This window comes from Colletotrichum jinshuiense, chromosome 1, assembly GCF_051148585.1.
Source record: "Colletotrichum jinshuiense chromosome 1, complete sequence".
Taxonomy (NCBI): domain Eukaryota; kingdom Fungi; phylum Ascomycota; class Sordariomycetes; order Glomerellales; family Glomerellaceae; genus Colletotrichum; species Colletotrichum jinshuiense.
In genome coordinates this window covers 1696704-1711809 of record NC_139302.1, presented here as the reverse complement: position 1 = coordinate 1711809, position 15106 = coordinate 1696704, and the positions used below count along the sequence as shown (strand labels likewise).

Below are 15106 nucleotides of genomic sequence, written 5' to 3'. Positions count from 1 at the left end.
AACACAAGAGCATTGACTTTGCCTGAGAGGGCTTGGTCTTTATACCTATTTGTCTGAACTACAAGAGGCCGGAGGAGAGACGTGAGCGGAGATGAGTCGCAGCACCTTTGCCCAGAGACCAGACGGCGGGAGGGCGGCTTGGCCCAGGCCAGGCTTGGGGACTGATGCTCACGCTCATGGTGCTGATCCCAGGTGGGAAGCAAGGCGGCAGCACCAGCACAACGCAGGTCCGGGAGCTATCAGCCGATGTTGACGGCCCCGACCGGGGTATGGGGCGAAGGGTGCGGATGTTGCGAAAAAGAAGGAGATGCTAGCAGGGGGGGTATACGAAGGTACGAGGGTACGCTACGGTGTGTGTACAGGTTTCCAGCAGTGCGTTGGGATGAGGCGTCTTTGGATTTCTGCTCGAGTCAATGGCAGCCCCAGGTGCCCGTTCGCGCCACGGCGAATGGGCCCGATTGACTGGCAACGTGGGGGGAGACTCTCATGGCGAGGAGGGTATCCTGGAAGCACGGGCATTGTGTGGATTGTCTTCTGGCATCCTCTGGGCGGGCCGGGAGCTGGCTATGATAGGACGACCGGGGGAATATGACAGCTGCAGGTGAGCTGAGGAATTTGCGGGTTTTGCTTGCATGTTCTTTTAGGCGATGGGAGGTTGATCTGTGGGTGGTGTTCTGCACCTGGACGTGGGGAGAAGAGGTGGTCTGATTTTCTGAAAGCGAGTCGACTGCGGTCATGGCGCCGGCCGACATGTAGCCGACGTCACCTTACGCCCCACGCCCGAGTCGTCTGTACTCATGTCCGCGTCATTGCGCTTGAGTGCCTTCCGGTCTGTATCCAGTGATGGGTAAATGATGGCTTGATTGATTTTGGGCCCTATTGGTCGCATCTTGGTGGTTTGTGGTCTCAGTAAGCAGTGGGTGGCAGAGGAGGGGAGCGTTGGAGATGACGAGTTACGGAGACGCTCCGAATGGTTGGATGGAGGGAATGTCCAGGCTCGCCGTTGACGGCCGTTTCCACCCGGTCCCGGTGAGCCAAGGTGAAGGCTGGCACTGGCCGACCTAGAAGGTGAGAGACGAAGAGACAGGTGTCTCTCAGCGCTTCCCGGGCCGGCGATGGCCAAAATCATAGCCGTGAGGAAGCTGTTACTGCTACATAGACCATGATTGCCAGAGGGAACAGCGAGTCCAGCACCTTCTCGAAACGCTGATGGGAGGAGGCCCCGCTTTCCTCGCAGTGAAGGACAGCCGCTGTACTCTCTGTGAGGCCACTCTCTGTAAGATTGCCGGGAGGCTCACTCCGGGCTGCCGGGCCCACCGTCTCCCGCGTCGTGGCGTTACACCCAGTCCTGAAAGTTGAGCTCGCTCAACCAAACCCAGGAAACCCAGGCCGCCTATGCCCCCCTTCGTACAGCCTCTATCCGTTCTCACCGAGTGGTGTCACGACCTAATCTTCGGGAATGAGATGGCTAACTCCCAGACCGGCGGCATGACGCCAGATGCGATTGCGTCCTTGGCGTGGCGCTGAAGCATATGGCATCGGTAAAATGTCTCCCTACCATCACGGGACCGTGGCCCCCTTCCGTTGAGAAAACAGCAGAAGCCGCTTTTCTCGCCGCAAAAGAGCCTACACTCAATGTTGGCCACGCCCTACGGCACCACCGTCTCGGTCCGTTTGCTCGTACCAGTACGCCCTCTCAGCCAATGCTGCCCATGAACGACAGCAGAGGACGACTAGTCATTTCTCTCGCTTCGCCTACCTTGGATGAGCAGGCCACTTGACAAAACATCAGGCATTGTTAACCAGCAGTTACCAGCACCAACAACAATGGTCGAGCGGAGCTGGAGATGACAACACCAAATTCAAAACATCAACCCTTGCCCGCCGGCTAGCAAGGGTATCGTCAAGGACGGCAGTCTTTCACCAGTCGGTTGGTCGTCTTTCTTCGCCGACCAAGGCACACTGCAAAGTCCCGTCCGTTCCACGGAGGTGCCTTGGACTGCCACACGCCACTAAGCAGGCTGTCCCGGAATGTGTCGGGCTACCTTGGTCGTGCAGGCCATGAGGCGCTGGCGGGCGGCGTGCAGCGGACAGCCGAGGACGGGCGACAGTGCGGAGGCCGGCCGGCTCCTCACCCAAACCCAAAAGCAGCTGATTCATGGCGAGTCCGGATCGTGGCATACTGTATGCAGGCAGGGAGGGAATGCCATGGCCAGGGAGCGGTGGCATCCATGATCTGCCTGCCCTAAACCTGGCACCCCGGCACCCTAGCAGCTTGCCACGCCCCGCCAAGTGTCAATCCTGCAGACATCACCCCACCATCCCTATACGTCGGGAGCTAGGACCCCAGCCCCGACAAGGCAAGAAGCGACAGGGAGCCTGGAGCTCCAAGCTTGGAAAGTGGCCTGAATCGAGATTCATATATCGTCTTTGACCGAATTTTTGCTCAGGGCCCATTTCCCCTCAGCACTGTCGCTTCTCTGTCCGTCAGCCACAGCCACCTGTCCCCTCTTCGCCTCGATGGAGAATGCCAGCGATTAGACACCCTTCCAAACCTTGACGCGATGGTACACACGATGGGTGCAGAGCGACGGTGGGAACAACATGAAAGTCAGTCTGTTAGACTTCACCGATGGAGGGGTAAAGACTTGGCGAAACCCTGTCAAACGAGGGGAAGCTCGAAGCACTGATGGGGAGGGGGAGGAATGCACGCGGAAGACCGTTCTGTTCCAAGTCATCCGGCGTCCTGCATGACGGCAAGATGGGAAACCAGCCAATGGAGCCAACTGACCGCTTGAAACAACGCCAGGAAGACACGCAGATTGTATGCAGGCCAACATGATATGATACAGTTGGGGGGCAGTAGGAACAGCGGAATAAGCGGCAAAAATATTGACGACATGGCCACCGGCAGACTCGAAACTCCGGACATGTTCGAAGCATCTGGCGAACCTTTGAAGGCAGCCACATGCAGCTTTTATCTCGAGTAGTTGGACTTCGGTGGCCAAATAAGTGGCTTCTCATGTGTCATCTGAACCACCCCAACATGTCGTTGGGTTGTTGACTGTCTCGCTGTGTCGACGTTTTCGGAACTGTCAAAGGAAAGCTGGTCCGATCCGCTGCAAATCCCGGATGCTTTTCTTCACCGCGCTCTCGGACCCAAAAATATGCCGAGTGTGCAGGACTCAGCAGACAAGAATTCCACAAGAGAGTGTTCTGGCGGTGGGGTTTCAGAATCCCATGTTCTGATATTGGGAGGATTTTGACGGCTGAGCTCTTGCTGTGCCGCATGCACTTCGTATGCGGGTCACCAAAAGACGGTCCCCCAAGCCGACTGGGGTAGTCCAGCGGCCACAGCGGGGCCGGCGGGGTGATCAACCGTCGACAAGCGGGAGCTAGCAAACTACCTACCAAGAGCACCCAGGGGGGTTTGACAATTTGTGGAGGGCGTTGCCATGGAGGTGTGCAGAGAGCTATTGCCTTGCGAGGCCGAGCTGAGCTTCCATGAGCGCGACAACAAGTCGTTGGGAACTCGAACAAATCTGAACTGCAAAACAACAGTCTGATGCGCCCAAGAAATTTCAGCACCTAGAACACGTAGATGGCAGATAAGGGCCCTGATCGCTATGGGATTACATCATGTTGTAGGCAATAACATCTATTTCCCCGCCACAGTACCGGCCCAACATGGCAAGGAGCTGTTTTTGTCACTTTTCTATGTAGTCCAGGGTCCATGATAAACGACGACGCACGACGCCGGGCTTCATTCTGGTCTGATGTTAAACTGACAGGTCAATAGCTGTGCCCTCGTGCAAGATTGCCACCCGCAAGCTCTCGTCTCATGTGCCGCCGCCCTCATCTGCGAACCTCGCTCAGATTTCCCCTGAACTAAGCTCGGGTAGGCGCCTCGCGAATTCTGCGATGGTAAACTCTCAACTCCCACCAATTTGTCCGGAACCCGAGGCCGCGTAAACCCATCAGAATACACCCCGTAAGACATCCGAGCAGCGCCCGTGCTCCAGTTAGATTACCTTCGGAGTCGACACACTCCCGCATCATGGTGGCCTGACGTCACGCACCCCGCCGATCAAGGGTTTTTCCGATCTCCAACTAATTGGTTCGTCGGAGTATGCATATAAGCTTTCACATGCTGCCGCCATCCACGCGAAACGACGGACGACAGAACCTTCTTCAACTTCGCCTTCCACGGCCGTCAAAACCAGTGATTGAAATCCTCGCCACCAGGTATGGATGGGCCTTGGTCTCTGTTGCTGAGCACAGGGTACGACGGCAATATGTGAGGACACAGGCTGACATGTCCAAGTCACCGCAGACAAAAAGGATAATATTATGGCCTCCTACCCCAGCCACAAGCCCCAGACCCCGCAGCCTCCCTCGCCTATCCCCATCAGCAACGGGGACGACGGGCAGGGCGATGTGACGAGAGACTACTGAGGGGAGAGAGGCAGCAAACCAGTCGGTTTTGAGATTTCGCGGTACATGGATGTTTATGAAGACTGATATCGTGGGCATGAGGGGTGTGCACGCGCACGGAGTACGGCGACGGTATACGGCTATGGGCGCATCTAGGCCACGCATCACCAAGATTGGAGATTTGTACAAACACGTGTATGAATTTAATCTCTCTCAAACTCATCCTGCATTCTGCAAGTCAGCCTGTTACATGAAACATTCCCTCGATGACTGATCGCACACATCTCACTAACCCAGCCTTGACTTGACTTGTCATCCCATGTTTGACCGATGCCATGAACCCCGCACGTTGTTATCCCCGTCCCAAGGAACCCGGGCAGGATCACCGCCACCCGTCGTGATCAGACCACGGCTTCCTCGTGGGGGGGGAATGTACAATGTCTGTGCTTTGACGTGATGATTGCATATCTTTCACGGCTAGCTAGACCCCAGATGGGCCCTGCGTCTGCGTCTGCGTCTGCGTTTATGTCCTGCCTCCCCCTTACATCCGAACTGACACCCAGCACCCCTCTCCTTCATGCGCTGCAAAGGATCTTGCAGGGCCGCACGCCGTGCGTTCGGGGTCTCGCGGCCATGTCCTTGGGACCCGGATCTTGCAGACGTTGTACGGCCTTGATCTCGCAGCGCGCGTGCTTGCCAATGCAGGGAGATGACGGGGAAGGCGGAGGGGGTTGTTGTTGTCCCTCAGGAAACATCAGGTGATATCTGATTTTCTTGGTTTTGGGTAGGAAACGCGGGGCTGGCTCATATTTCCCTTTTCTTCTTCTTTCCCGTTATTCCTTCGTTTTATTGCTCAAAACGATTTGGTTTCCCATCAGACGGTAACCGTCGAGAAGAGGGTTGGGAGCCCCCCTCTTACTCATCAGCCATGATCTTCTTAGCCACGTACCACCTGCACGTTTCTCCGTCATCTCTGCTGACCAGTTGTTTACCCCTTCTCATGACCCGAGAATGGAGCACCCGTCTCTACTCCGTGTTTCCCATAGGGATGATTCGACTTCCGGTACCCTGATACTCGTACCCGTGGTGATGTAAGTGCGGCTGTAGTGGCCTGATTTCCAACACGCTCCCAACGGCCTGCTGTCTCTGCCCAGCTCACCGGGAGATTCTGTTTACTTCTCCCCACCAACTAAGGAATATCTCACCTAGGAACCGTTTATTGAATTGTTTGCGCCGTGTTTGTTAAGGAGACCCCGTCAACGGACTCGGCGGTTGGGGCAGCCAGGACACTTCTTGTACGTGGGGGAGTTGGTCCTTTAGACTAGACCAGACACATCTTCGGCCGAGATGAAACCTCCTTCAAGCTCGCAGGGGCAAGCACAAGTCCTTGTTCCCGCCCACAGACACAATCCTCTTTCCCTTTTCCGTTCCTATCGTGCTCACCAACAAACATCAAAACCGTCATCTCAAACCAACAACAATACAGACAGACAGGCCAGACGAGACTTGTGCAAAAGAAGAATGTACAAAAAGGAGAGTGCCCCCTCACGGGATTGAACCGTGGACCTTCGCATGATCCGCATCGGAGTACGAGTGCGACGCTCTACCACTGAGCTAAAGGGGCCATTTGTCGTGCTGGTTGGGTCGATGAAAGATACATCTCCACAGTTCGCCTCTGACGACGCTGTGGGTCACCGACGACGTGTCGGGTTTTGCGCGGGTCTTTCTGAAGGGGGAGCTCTGCTTGGAGCATCGGGTGGGCGAGAGGACATGGAGGGCAACATCTTGTCAGGTGGTCGGGATGCGGATTCGGCGAAACTCGTTTTACAATGTTTTCTGCGTGTTTCTACTACACGGGGGACATTGAAGAAGCCCAAACCCAGATAGCTCTCGTAAAGACCTCTCTCTTTCATTGCATATTACACAAAAAGTAAACATAGCCATACAAGACAGAGATATTAGAAGAAATAACCAACGGAATGAGTAAGAGACGGAGAACATTCGGTATTGAGAGGCACGCACGCAAGGGAACTACAATGTATGCGTCATTTCTTTCCGCTCCGTACAAATGGGTATGCGAGTTCTATCATGCTATTGAAGTAATCATGGCACCACCGAGCCTTCGCCGCTCATGCTGGGTATCAGAGTCAACGCCAGTGCGACTCTTTTGTGAAAGAAGCCCAAGTATATGCAATCCATAAGAAAAACCCCGACGCATCTTCCGCATAAATTCATGTACATTAGGAGCAAGTTGACACAGCTGGAGCTGGTAGGCAATGCTGTATGTTCCGAGCGCTGATTTCTACCATTGCAGCGGAAGACATCCCTCCGCTATTTCCGTCAGGCCTTGCCCGATGTCAAGTTTTGCTGCGTGGCCACGACCCAAAAGAGTTCACAGCACTTTCTGTGATTGAGTCGCTGTTGTTTGGAGGTGTCTGGATCGTTTTTGGATTACCTGCCTCATCAGGGTGCTGGCTTCGAGCTCTTAGGGTGCTTTTGCTTCATATGTCGAGACTCAGTCGAGCAGAAATCGCCGTTCTCGCCGTATCGCCGTTACTCGTCGGGGGGCTAATAGGATTCAGTATTAGGCCAATGACAGCCGAGTGCGTCGTTCTGCTTACCTTCTCCCCGCCTTTTGGTAGATCGGTCTCTATTCTTTGCGTCATCATCCTCCTATGACTGGACACGCTCAGGATATTCAGGTGGAGCACCCTCCAAGTCACCTGGGCCATCTACATGGATCAAGTCAATGTCGCCGTCTGCGTCCGTGTTCGCATCTTTGCCTGCGCCCTCGTTGGCGTGTTCAGATGAGCCGACTTGAGTGTGAGCCGCTGGGGTCGGGAGACTGCGCTTGGGGACCTTGACCAGCTCGCGTTCCTTTCCGTCCTTCACGTAGCAAAGGTAGTATGGATCTCCGTTGCTGTTGAGCGTCTTTAGCACCTCTTCGGTGTTGGCATTCTCCGTCACAGTCCGATCGTTGTACTTGCGCCAAATGCCAGACTCGAAATCGTGGATCCAGACCCAGTAGTGACCGGCACTCAGCTGCCCACTGTGACAGATTACTGCGTGCAGACGGTATGCGTGCCTTCTGTGCTCGGAAAACAGCTGATCAAGCTCAGCTTTGTGATGTTTCACCTCTTCCTCGCGCATGTTGTTGATGAGCTGGCGCCCGGCCAAGGTTTGCTCGGTCGCCTCGGGAGGGTCAATCTTCTCGAAGGTTGATTCGGACTGAGGAGTATAGGTTGGGAAGTTTGCCTCCTCTCCGGCAAACCCGAGCGAGGAAGTTGGCTGGCCTTCCAGGAGCGATGGAGGCTCCTCGGCGTCGGCCTTGTCGACGTGAACAAAGTCATTGACGAAGTTGTCGAGAATCTGAGTATCTTCGGCTGCCCCTTTGGGTATGCTGTTAAGCTGTTCCAGACGTTGTTGAAGAGCCCATCCCTTCTGCCTGAGCTTGAAGAACTGCGCATCCCCGGCAGTGTCCATGTACCGGTCAAGGTAGAGCATCTCAGACACTTCAACAGGGTTCATGTTCTTTCTGCCGTCGTTCTTCGTCCTCTGGATGAGCACGTGCAAGATTGGTGGGAGCTTCTTAATCGAGGTGAAACGCATAATGTCTTCCTCTCCAGCGACGACTCTCTGAAGATCGAAATTGCGGCTTAGACCCTCGTGAATGGTACTCGGGCCGCCCTCGGCAGGGTACGCTGTAATGGCACGCTCCAGAGTCGAGTCCAACTTGAACTTATCTTGGTTGGGAAACTTCGTGTGGTTGGTCAGTTCGACGTAAAAGGTCCTCATAATTGGCTCCCATTGGACCCCGTCGGTGTCATCGATCTCCATGGGCTTGATAGCTGCCTGGAGACGGTTGATGATGCTGCCCATCACCTCCTCGACATCTTGTTGATCAGTGCCCGAGGACCGTTTCTGCGTTTCCAGGGCCTTGAGCACCCGCTGCTCGACATTCAGCACCGGGCCCTCAACCCCGGCCATATTCACGTCATTGTCGGGGACGAGTTCCGGTGCCGGTGCTCTGCTTGGGGGGTTGACGATTCTGATATCGGTCTTGTCTTCAGGTACGTAATCCCTCTTTTCATGGTCAACATCAGATAGATTGACTAGGGTCTGCGAGCTTACGCTACTAGCAGATTCCGAGACCGGGTCAACGGTGACATTAACCATGTCGACATCCTCGATGTGGTCCATCTTCGGCGTAGGAGGGGCTGGAGCAGGCCGCGCGGGAAGTGGTGGAGGGGCAGGAAAGTGGGCGCCCATAACTTCCAGCGTCTTTTGCTCCTCTGGATTCTTGCCCGTCTTCTGTTGCGCATCGGGGTCTTCAGTCAAATTGGAGGTAGGCAGCAGGACGGCATTGGCGAGGCGTTGCGACGGGCGAATGGCAGATTCCTGGGAGCTGCTGAGATTGTTCAAGAGCATGCCAAGTTCTTCAACAACTAGATTAAGTCAGCGAGAAACCGAGATGTTGGTGTGGTGGCACTCGAAACTCACAGACTCGAGCGACGACTGCCTCGGCACGGTCGATCTTAAGCTTGTTGCCGCCAACAAATCGGCTCTGGATCTTTTCGTCATCTAAACCGAGCTCGTATTCGGAATAATGAGCAAGTAACGTCTTGACGGGAACAACTGTATTCAGATACTGGAGAATGCTGTTGAGGTAACATGTGTTGCCAATGTTCTCGAGGCCAACAGGCAGGTCGAGGCGAGGTTTGGCCGTCTCCTGGGCGGCACTGCCATCGCCTGAGAATGCCAAGTCGACCTGTGTCGGCTGAGACATGCGGGCGAGGTCCTCCCTAAGGGCGATGAGCGCCTGGCGCAACTCGTCGCTGTCCCTCTCAGTGGCAATGGCCTCGATGGCCTCCACTGCCTGTGCCGTTATAGCTTTGTTCTCCGGGTTCTTGTTCAGCTATTTGAGGTTAGCAAGTCATCACAGCCGCGAGATCAACCATCAAACAAACCTTGACACTGCACATCATTGATATGGTGCTGTCGGGCCACTGAGGGTCCGCCTCGAGAACGCGATAAGCTGACGCGACGTCCATAGGGCCACTGGCATGGTTAAGAATTCTGTCACTATCCCTATGTCGGCCAATGATCTGAAGCATTTCTCGGGAAGAGTCGGCTTGAGAAGGCGAATGCTCAATTTTTTTGTTGAAAGCAGATATGACGGCATCATCGGTGGCCGTATACTGCAGACTGAAAAAAGAATAGGCTTGGTTCTCCAACTCGTCAACTGCGCCATGATTGCCTGAAGTGGGCATTCTCTCGGCAAGGGTGAGTTCCTGGATCGCGCGGGTCTGGAACTCATCATCCGGAGTCAACAATGCAATATCGCGAAGGGCTTGGACATAGGAAGGGCGGCGCTTCTCGCAGAGGGCCGCCTGCCGTTTGTAGGCGAAGAAAATCAGCGCCTTGTCGAAGTCAGGAAGCACGCCGAGGGTTTCATGCGCCGCAGTTGCTGCTGGGGTGATCTTGCTCTGCGGATAGTCGAAGCATTGGAGCTCTTTGAAAAGACGATTCCCCACATAGGGCCGGTTCTCCCCAGGCTTTCCGCTGCGTATGATGAGACTCTCGGCCTCGGCTTGCATGTCCTCTACGAATGCCCGCAGTGTATTTAGTTCTGTCGGTGTGCCCGGAGTACCCGGTTCGAGCACCGGGGGGATGAAGTACGGCTCGGGGACACCATCCTTGTCGAGGTTTTCCTCTGTGAACTGAATGGCCCTGAAGATGACGTAGCACTCCTCGCCAAACACGACCTGAAAGCGTTTGTTACGCTGGGAGATATTTCGCGGATTGGGTCGGTCCAGCAGATCTCTGAGATAGGTGTTCAGGGTGGAAGGTGCGGTAGTGCACCAGTCATCTCTTGCATCTGCAAAACGGTCTGGCGCCAGCTTCCTTGCACTGGCCAGGTTGTCTAGGATGCGCTGTTGGTTAAGAAGTAACTGCGTCCACTCGCGCTTGAGCCGCGGCCGCGATATCTCCACGGTCACCTGGAAAGTGCAGCGAGGCCCCGAGCAAGCAAAATGCTCGACCGCAAGGAGAGCCTCCCGGATTAGAGGATGGTAGTCCGAGACGGATGTGGTGATCTGAGCCGGCTGTTTGACGTTGACTAGGTGATGTAGGTAATAGTCCGTTTCCTTCGGGGGGAAGTGGAGTGGGTTGGGGCGACAGAGACAGACTAGGTGATCTGGATCCCAAGATGTCCTGATTATGAAATGAAAGTCGCATGTCGAGCAGACGCAGGAGAGGACGCCAGGGTTGCGGCCTTCTGCGGTGCTCTGGTTGCCAACAAGTACAAGGTGGTGTGGTACACTTGTATTGCTGCATCGCGCTTCCTGGTCCCATTGGATCATCGCAAACGAGCCAGAGTCAAGATCGGAGTTGAGTAGGTCATGCACCCATTTTGGTGCGAGACGACCTGCCAGTCGGTCAGCGTTTGTAAATGGCAGCAGCTTGTGACGGGGAGGCATGAACCCAGCCCAAGGGTCGCAGAGCAGAAACAGGGTATAACAAGATCGACGTACCGGACTTTCCAGCCATATTCTCCTTCACGGTAACGGGGTTTCCTTCCCAATGTTGGGCCGTTGGCGAGTCACTTGGTGACATGATGGCGTATTGGTTCGTCATAACTGTGCTCGATGTCACAGGTGGAGTGCCGTGGATCGAGGTTCCGAGGCAAGGCGGAAGAGCGGGCACGGTACGAATGCAAGGCCCAGCGGTAGTTTTCCACCTAGCTGCCGTATATGGGCGAAGGGTGGTGTGCGCGCCGATGGGAGATGCAGCAGCTCTTATAGGAAGTGGTATCGCGGGCTGCCCCAGGTAGACCGATGTGCGAGATGTCTGGGTTCGTGTCGGGAATGGGTATCGGTCGACGCTATTCGCGGGGGTTAACTCGGACAGGTTCGCGAATGGGGGGCTGTTGAACGTGGGGCACTGCACGTGGATTAGTCTTCGGACACGCAAAACAACGGTAGCAAGGCCGAGAACGAGCGCGAGCAAGTAATCTCACCTCGGAATCGTGGGTGCGCAGGGTTGCTGTCGTCGTCGAGCCGAGATCAAACGGAGCATCCGTCCGGATCGTATGTGGAGATGCAGGCGCGGGCAGAACCAAGAACGATGGCGGAGGTATGAAAGCTGCGAAGCTTGGGGTATCTAGATGCAAGGGCGAGTAATAACGAGGCCGAAGACCCTTAAAGAAGATGAGAACTGCGAAAGCCGACCCAGGCAGAGGACTGTAAACAATTACGCCAGCTTTAATGCGTCGAAGACAGGGAATGGCGGGCCGGAGCTATGCGAGCTTGGTGTAGCCCCCCCAAGCCGACGTGAGGTTAAGGGAAGGTAAGGTGGGCAGGGTGCTGAGTGGCGGGGGTAGCAACGTGGACAGGCTGACGCAGCTGGCAGCCTTGCACCTAACAACGGCAGTGAGGTACCTTGCCAGCGAAGCTTCCCCGGGGCAGTGATGAGGCGTTGTAACTTGGTCAATGGGGTTAAGCGCCGACGTTGCCCGCCGTGCCGATGTCCTTTAGATCGCCCCCGGGCTCGGTATGGGGCAATCAAGTTCAGAGATGCGCCGTAAGGTTCCGCCAATGGCTAGAATCACATGGAACAACAGGGATATGGCTTCCACTGCCACATCGTGGGTGCCACAGGGAAGGTCATGTGATCTGACCCATGACTTGCCATACAAATTGAAGCAAGCTTAGTCATTGACCTTACACCTTAGCCAATCGTAACCCTCAATTCCAGTCCTCACACAAAACTGGAAGACGCCAGACGCCTAGGAAACCAGCGGAGCGCAAACCGGACATTTTGAGCAGGAAGTATGTGATTCACATTTAATATCAATCTTGTAAATCTCTTAAGTATTTTCAAGATTACCACAGCATCCCTCTCACCTTACGCCGCCATGATGCATCTGTGTCGTGCAGTCTCAGGCAAGTTGACCTTTGCATGCCATTTGATTGGCTCCACACCGAGGTAATCCACGTGACCACCGCCGGGGTGGAGCACCATTCGTGGAGCTTCAACCTGACCTCAAACTTCCGCAACATCCCTCACCAACTTCTTTTCCAATTGAGTGTCTGGCCCGCGACTCCGAACCACCCCGCAACCATGGCCGGCGACGACGACACCTTCCACCCCAAGGATGCCATCAAGGCCAGCATCACGGCCGCTGGTGCCCTTGGCGCTACCGGTTTCTTCATGGCCGCCGTCCACAACGCCCTCCAGAAACAGAACGTTGGCGCCATGTCCGTCTTCACCCGGAGCGGCGGCATCATTGCCGTCATGAGTAAGCCACCAGTCACGTCCAATTGCGAACTCTCCCCTCTGACAAACCTTGGTAGCGATTGGCGGCGGCGCGTACGGCTTCACCCAGTCGGCAATGGCCAACCTGAGACAAAAGGACGATGCGTGGAACACTGCGACGGCCGGCTTCGTTGCCGGTTCCATCCTGGGATTGACGAGTACGAATACCCCTCCCGAACTTTGAAGCTGTGAGGCAGGATACTTACGCGTCACAACCCTGCAGCGAAGAGAATGCCCGTCGTGCTCGGCCTGGGTGCCGCCTTCGGCGCATGGCAAGGAGTCTTCCAGGTTACTGGTGGACGTCTTAGGGGTTGGGATGACGAGAAATCAGACGAGGCCGAGTTCGATGCCAAGATCCGCCAGCGCGAGGCCAAGAGGCGCCCGATCGAGGAGACGATTGCAGAGATTGGCGAGGGCAGAGGTGTGTTCCCCCTCTCGGTGCCAATCGGGCCAATATCCAGTGAGGCTGACATTCCACAGGCATTCGGCCACCGGGCTACGATGAGCGGAGACGCGAGCGGCTCAAGGAGAAGTACGGGGTCGAAATCAACCCCGTCAAGGCGACTGTCGAGTAAAATCACTACCATCCACCACCACAACCACTACCCATCACCACCCGCCTAGCGAGGCATGCTCTTTATTTTTCCTGTTGTTTGTACATACACAGCCCGCGGAAACTGTGGGCAAAGGAGAGGAGTCTCATCGGCTAGAGGAAATGGAGAATTGTATTATTTTTCCCATGCTCTCTGAGCTTCGCGTGATGTGTGCCTGTCTCTAATGACGCACCGCCGACTGCGTCACAACCACGGTACGTTCTAGCATGTTGCTGCCTTTTGCCCACCTTCATGATGATATACTAGCTTCAGAGGCTGTTTATGAATTATTTTATGATTCGACCCATCACCGTTCTATCATTTTCTGACTTTGCGTTTACAACTTTGCATTCCTTGCATCTTACTGGTTGTAGTACATGCTGACATGCGAACCAGGTTTAACGACAAAAAGATGTGCCAATCAGGTAATATGTCTCATCGCCGGGTAAGTCGTTCATCTACCTTGCTTTCCCCCTCTCTATGATGATACATTAGCTTCAGAGGCTGTTTATGATCTACATGATTCAAACTATAACCGTTCTATCTTTTTTTCTGATTTTATATACACGATGAATATCCGTTCGTACTTAACTGCGTTTCATCCGTACTGACATCCAGTCCAGGGCCTGAAGAAGTTTGCTGTGCCAATCGTTGGTTAAGTGTGGTCTCGCCACTGAGTAAGTCTTCCATCTGCTTTAGTTCCACCCCTTTTCTATGATGATACATTAGCTTCAGAGGCTGTTTATGAATTATTTTATGATTCGACCCATCACCGTTCTATCATTTGTCTGATTTCACCAATTCACTCCGCACTACTGTCGCGTTTATCCAACACTAGCAGATTTGACTAACACAGAACCTTAAAGGTGCAGGCAATGTACAACAATAGCATGCATCATCTGGAATAAAGAAGCGGCAGAAATCTACGAACGGTAACAGCTCAGGCGCGGTTTCGACCCGTCGCGATACATGAGGCGTGCGGCCTGCTTGGACATGAACTCGCATCCTGCCCCCCTGAGTTGCAACATTCAATACTCAACCCCTTCTTCCCAAAGGTACGTTTTATCGAATCCTCTCCCGGTATTTCACCTCCCCTTCGACATGATGAATCTTTAGCTTCAGAGGCTGTTTATGAATTATTTTATGATTCGACCCATCACCGTTCTATCATTTTCTGATCCTTCGTACACCACAAACCCTTGTATTTTGAGTTGGCGAGATATGGCAGCAACTAACCATTATCCAAGTAGCGTCTCACATATAATCTCGGGCCCAGATGTGTGAGCAATATCCATCTAATACTTCTCCCACGTCTTTGCGCGTTTCTGTGGTAAGTTGTCAACACACCTCCAAGACCCACCCAGCGCCCTTTCCGTGATGAAACTTAGCTTCAGAGGCTGTTTATGAACACAAATGATTCAAACTTTAACCGTTCTATCTTTTTCCTGACACAACTCCCCTTAATCCGACGCATTTCGACCAAGCTTTTTGGTTTCAGTTGACTAACTGCCCTTCAGATTCTCTGTGTACCTGCCTGTACGAACTAACACGGCCTCGATTCTCTACTTTATGTTGTGATGGTAAGTTCCCGATCCACAGCAAACACTCACCGCACCCCTCCCCCGCTTCATGATGAGATTCAGCTTCAGAGGCTGTTTATGATTGTTATCAACATGATTCAAAACATTACCGTTCTATCATTATCTGACCCTTGGCAAACCCAAACTCCCATTCACCACGCTTGCTCGCTTTGGATCTCACAA

General features: G+C 54.2%; 2 protein-coding genes across 2 annotated transcripts; one reads left to right on the top strand and one right to left on the bottom strand.

Annotated features, from left to right (window-relative positions):
• Positions 1–7107: 7107 nt before the first annotated feature.
• Positions 7108–11070, bottom strand: EsH8_I_000465 (ubiquitin-specific protease UBP2; the record flags this gene model as incomplete). Its single annotated transcript, XM_083267878.1, has 4 exons — positions 7108–8879; positions 8935–9349; positions 9402–10861; positions 10968–11070. 4 exons carry the CDS (start codon positions 11068–11070, stop codon positions 7108–7110), a joined length of 3750 nt encoding a protein of 1249 aa, XP_083118316.1.
• A 1485-nt stretch (positions 11071–12555) lies between these two features.
• EsH8_I_000464 (uncharacterized protein) lies at positions 12556–13325 on the top strand (the record flags this gene model as incomplete). The annotated part of the gene is made up of 4 exons (XM_083267877.1): positions 12556–12733; positions 12789–12908; positions 12974–13171; positions 13231–13325. 4 exons carry the CDS (start codon positions 12556–12558, stop codon positions 13323–13325), a joined length of 591 nt encoding a protein of 196 aa, XP_083118315.1.
• Positions 13326–15106: the final 1781 nt, after the last annotated feature.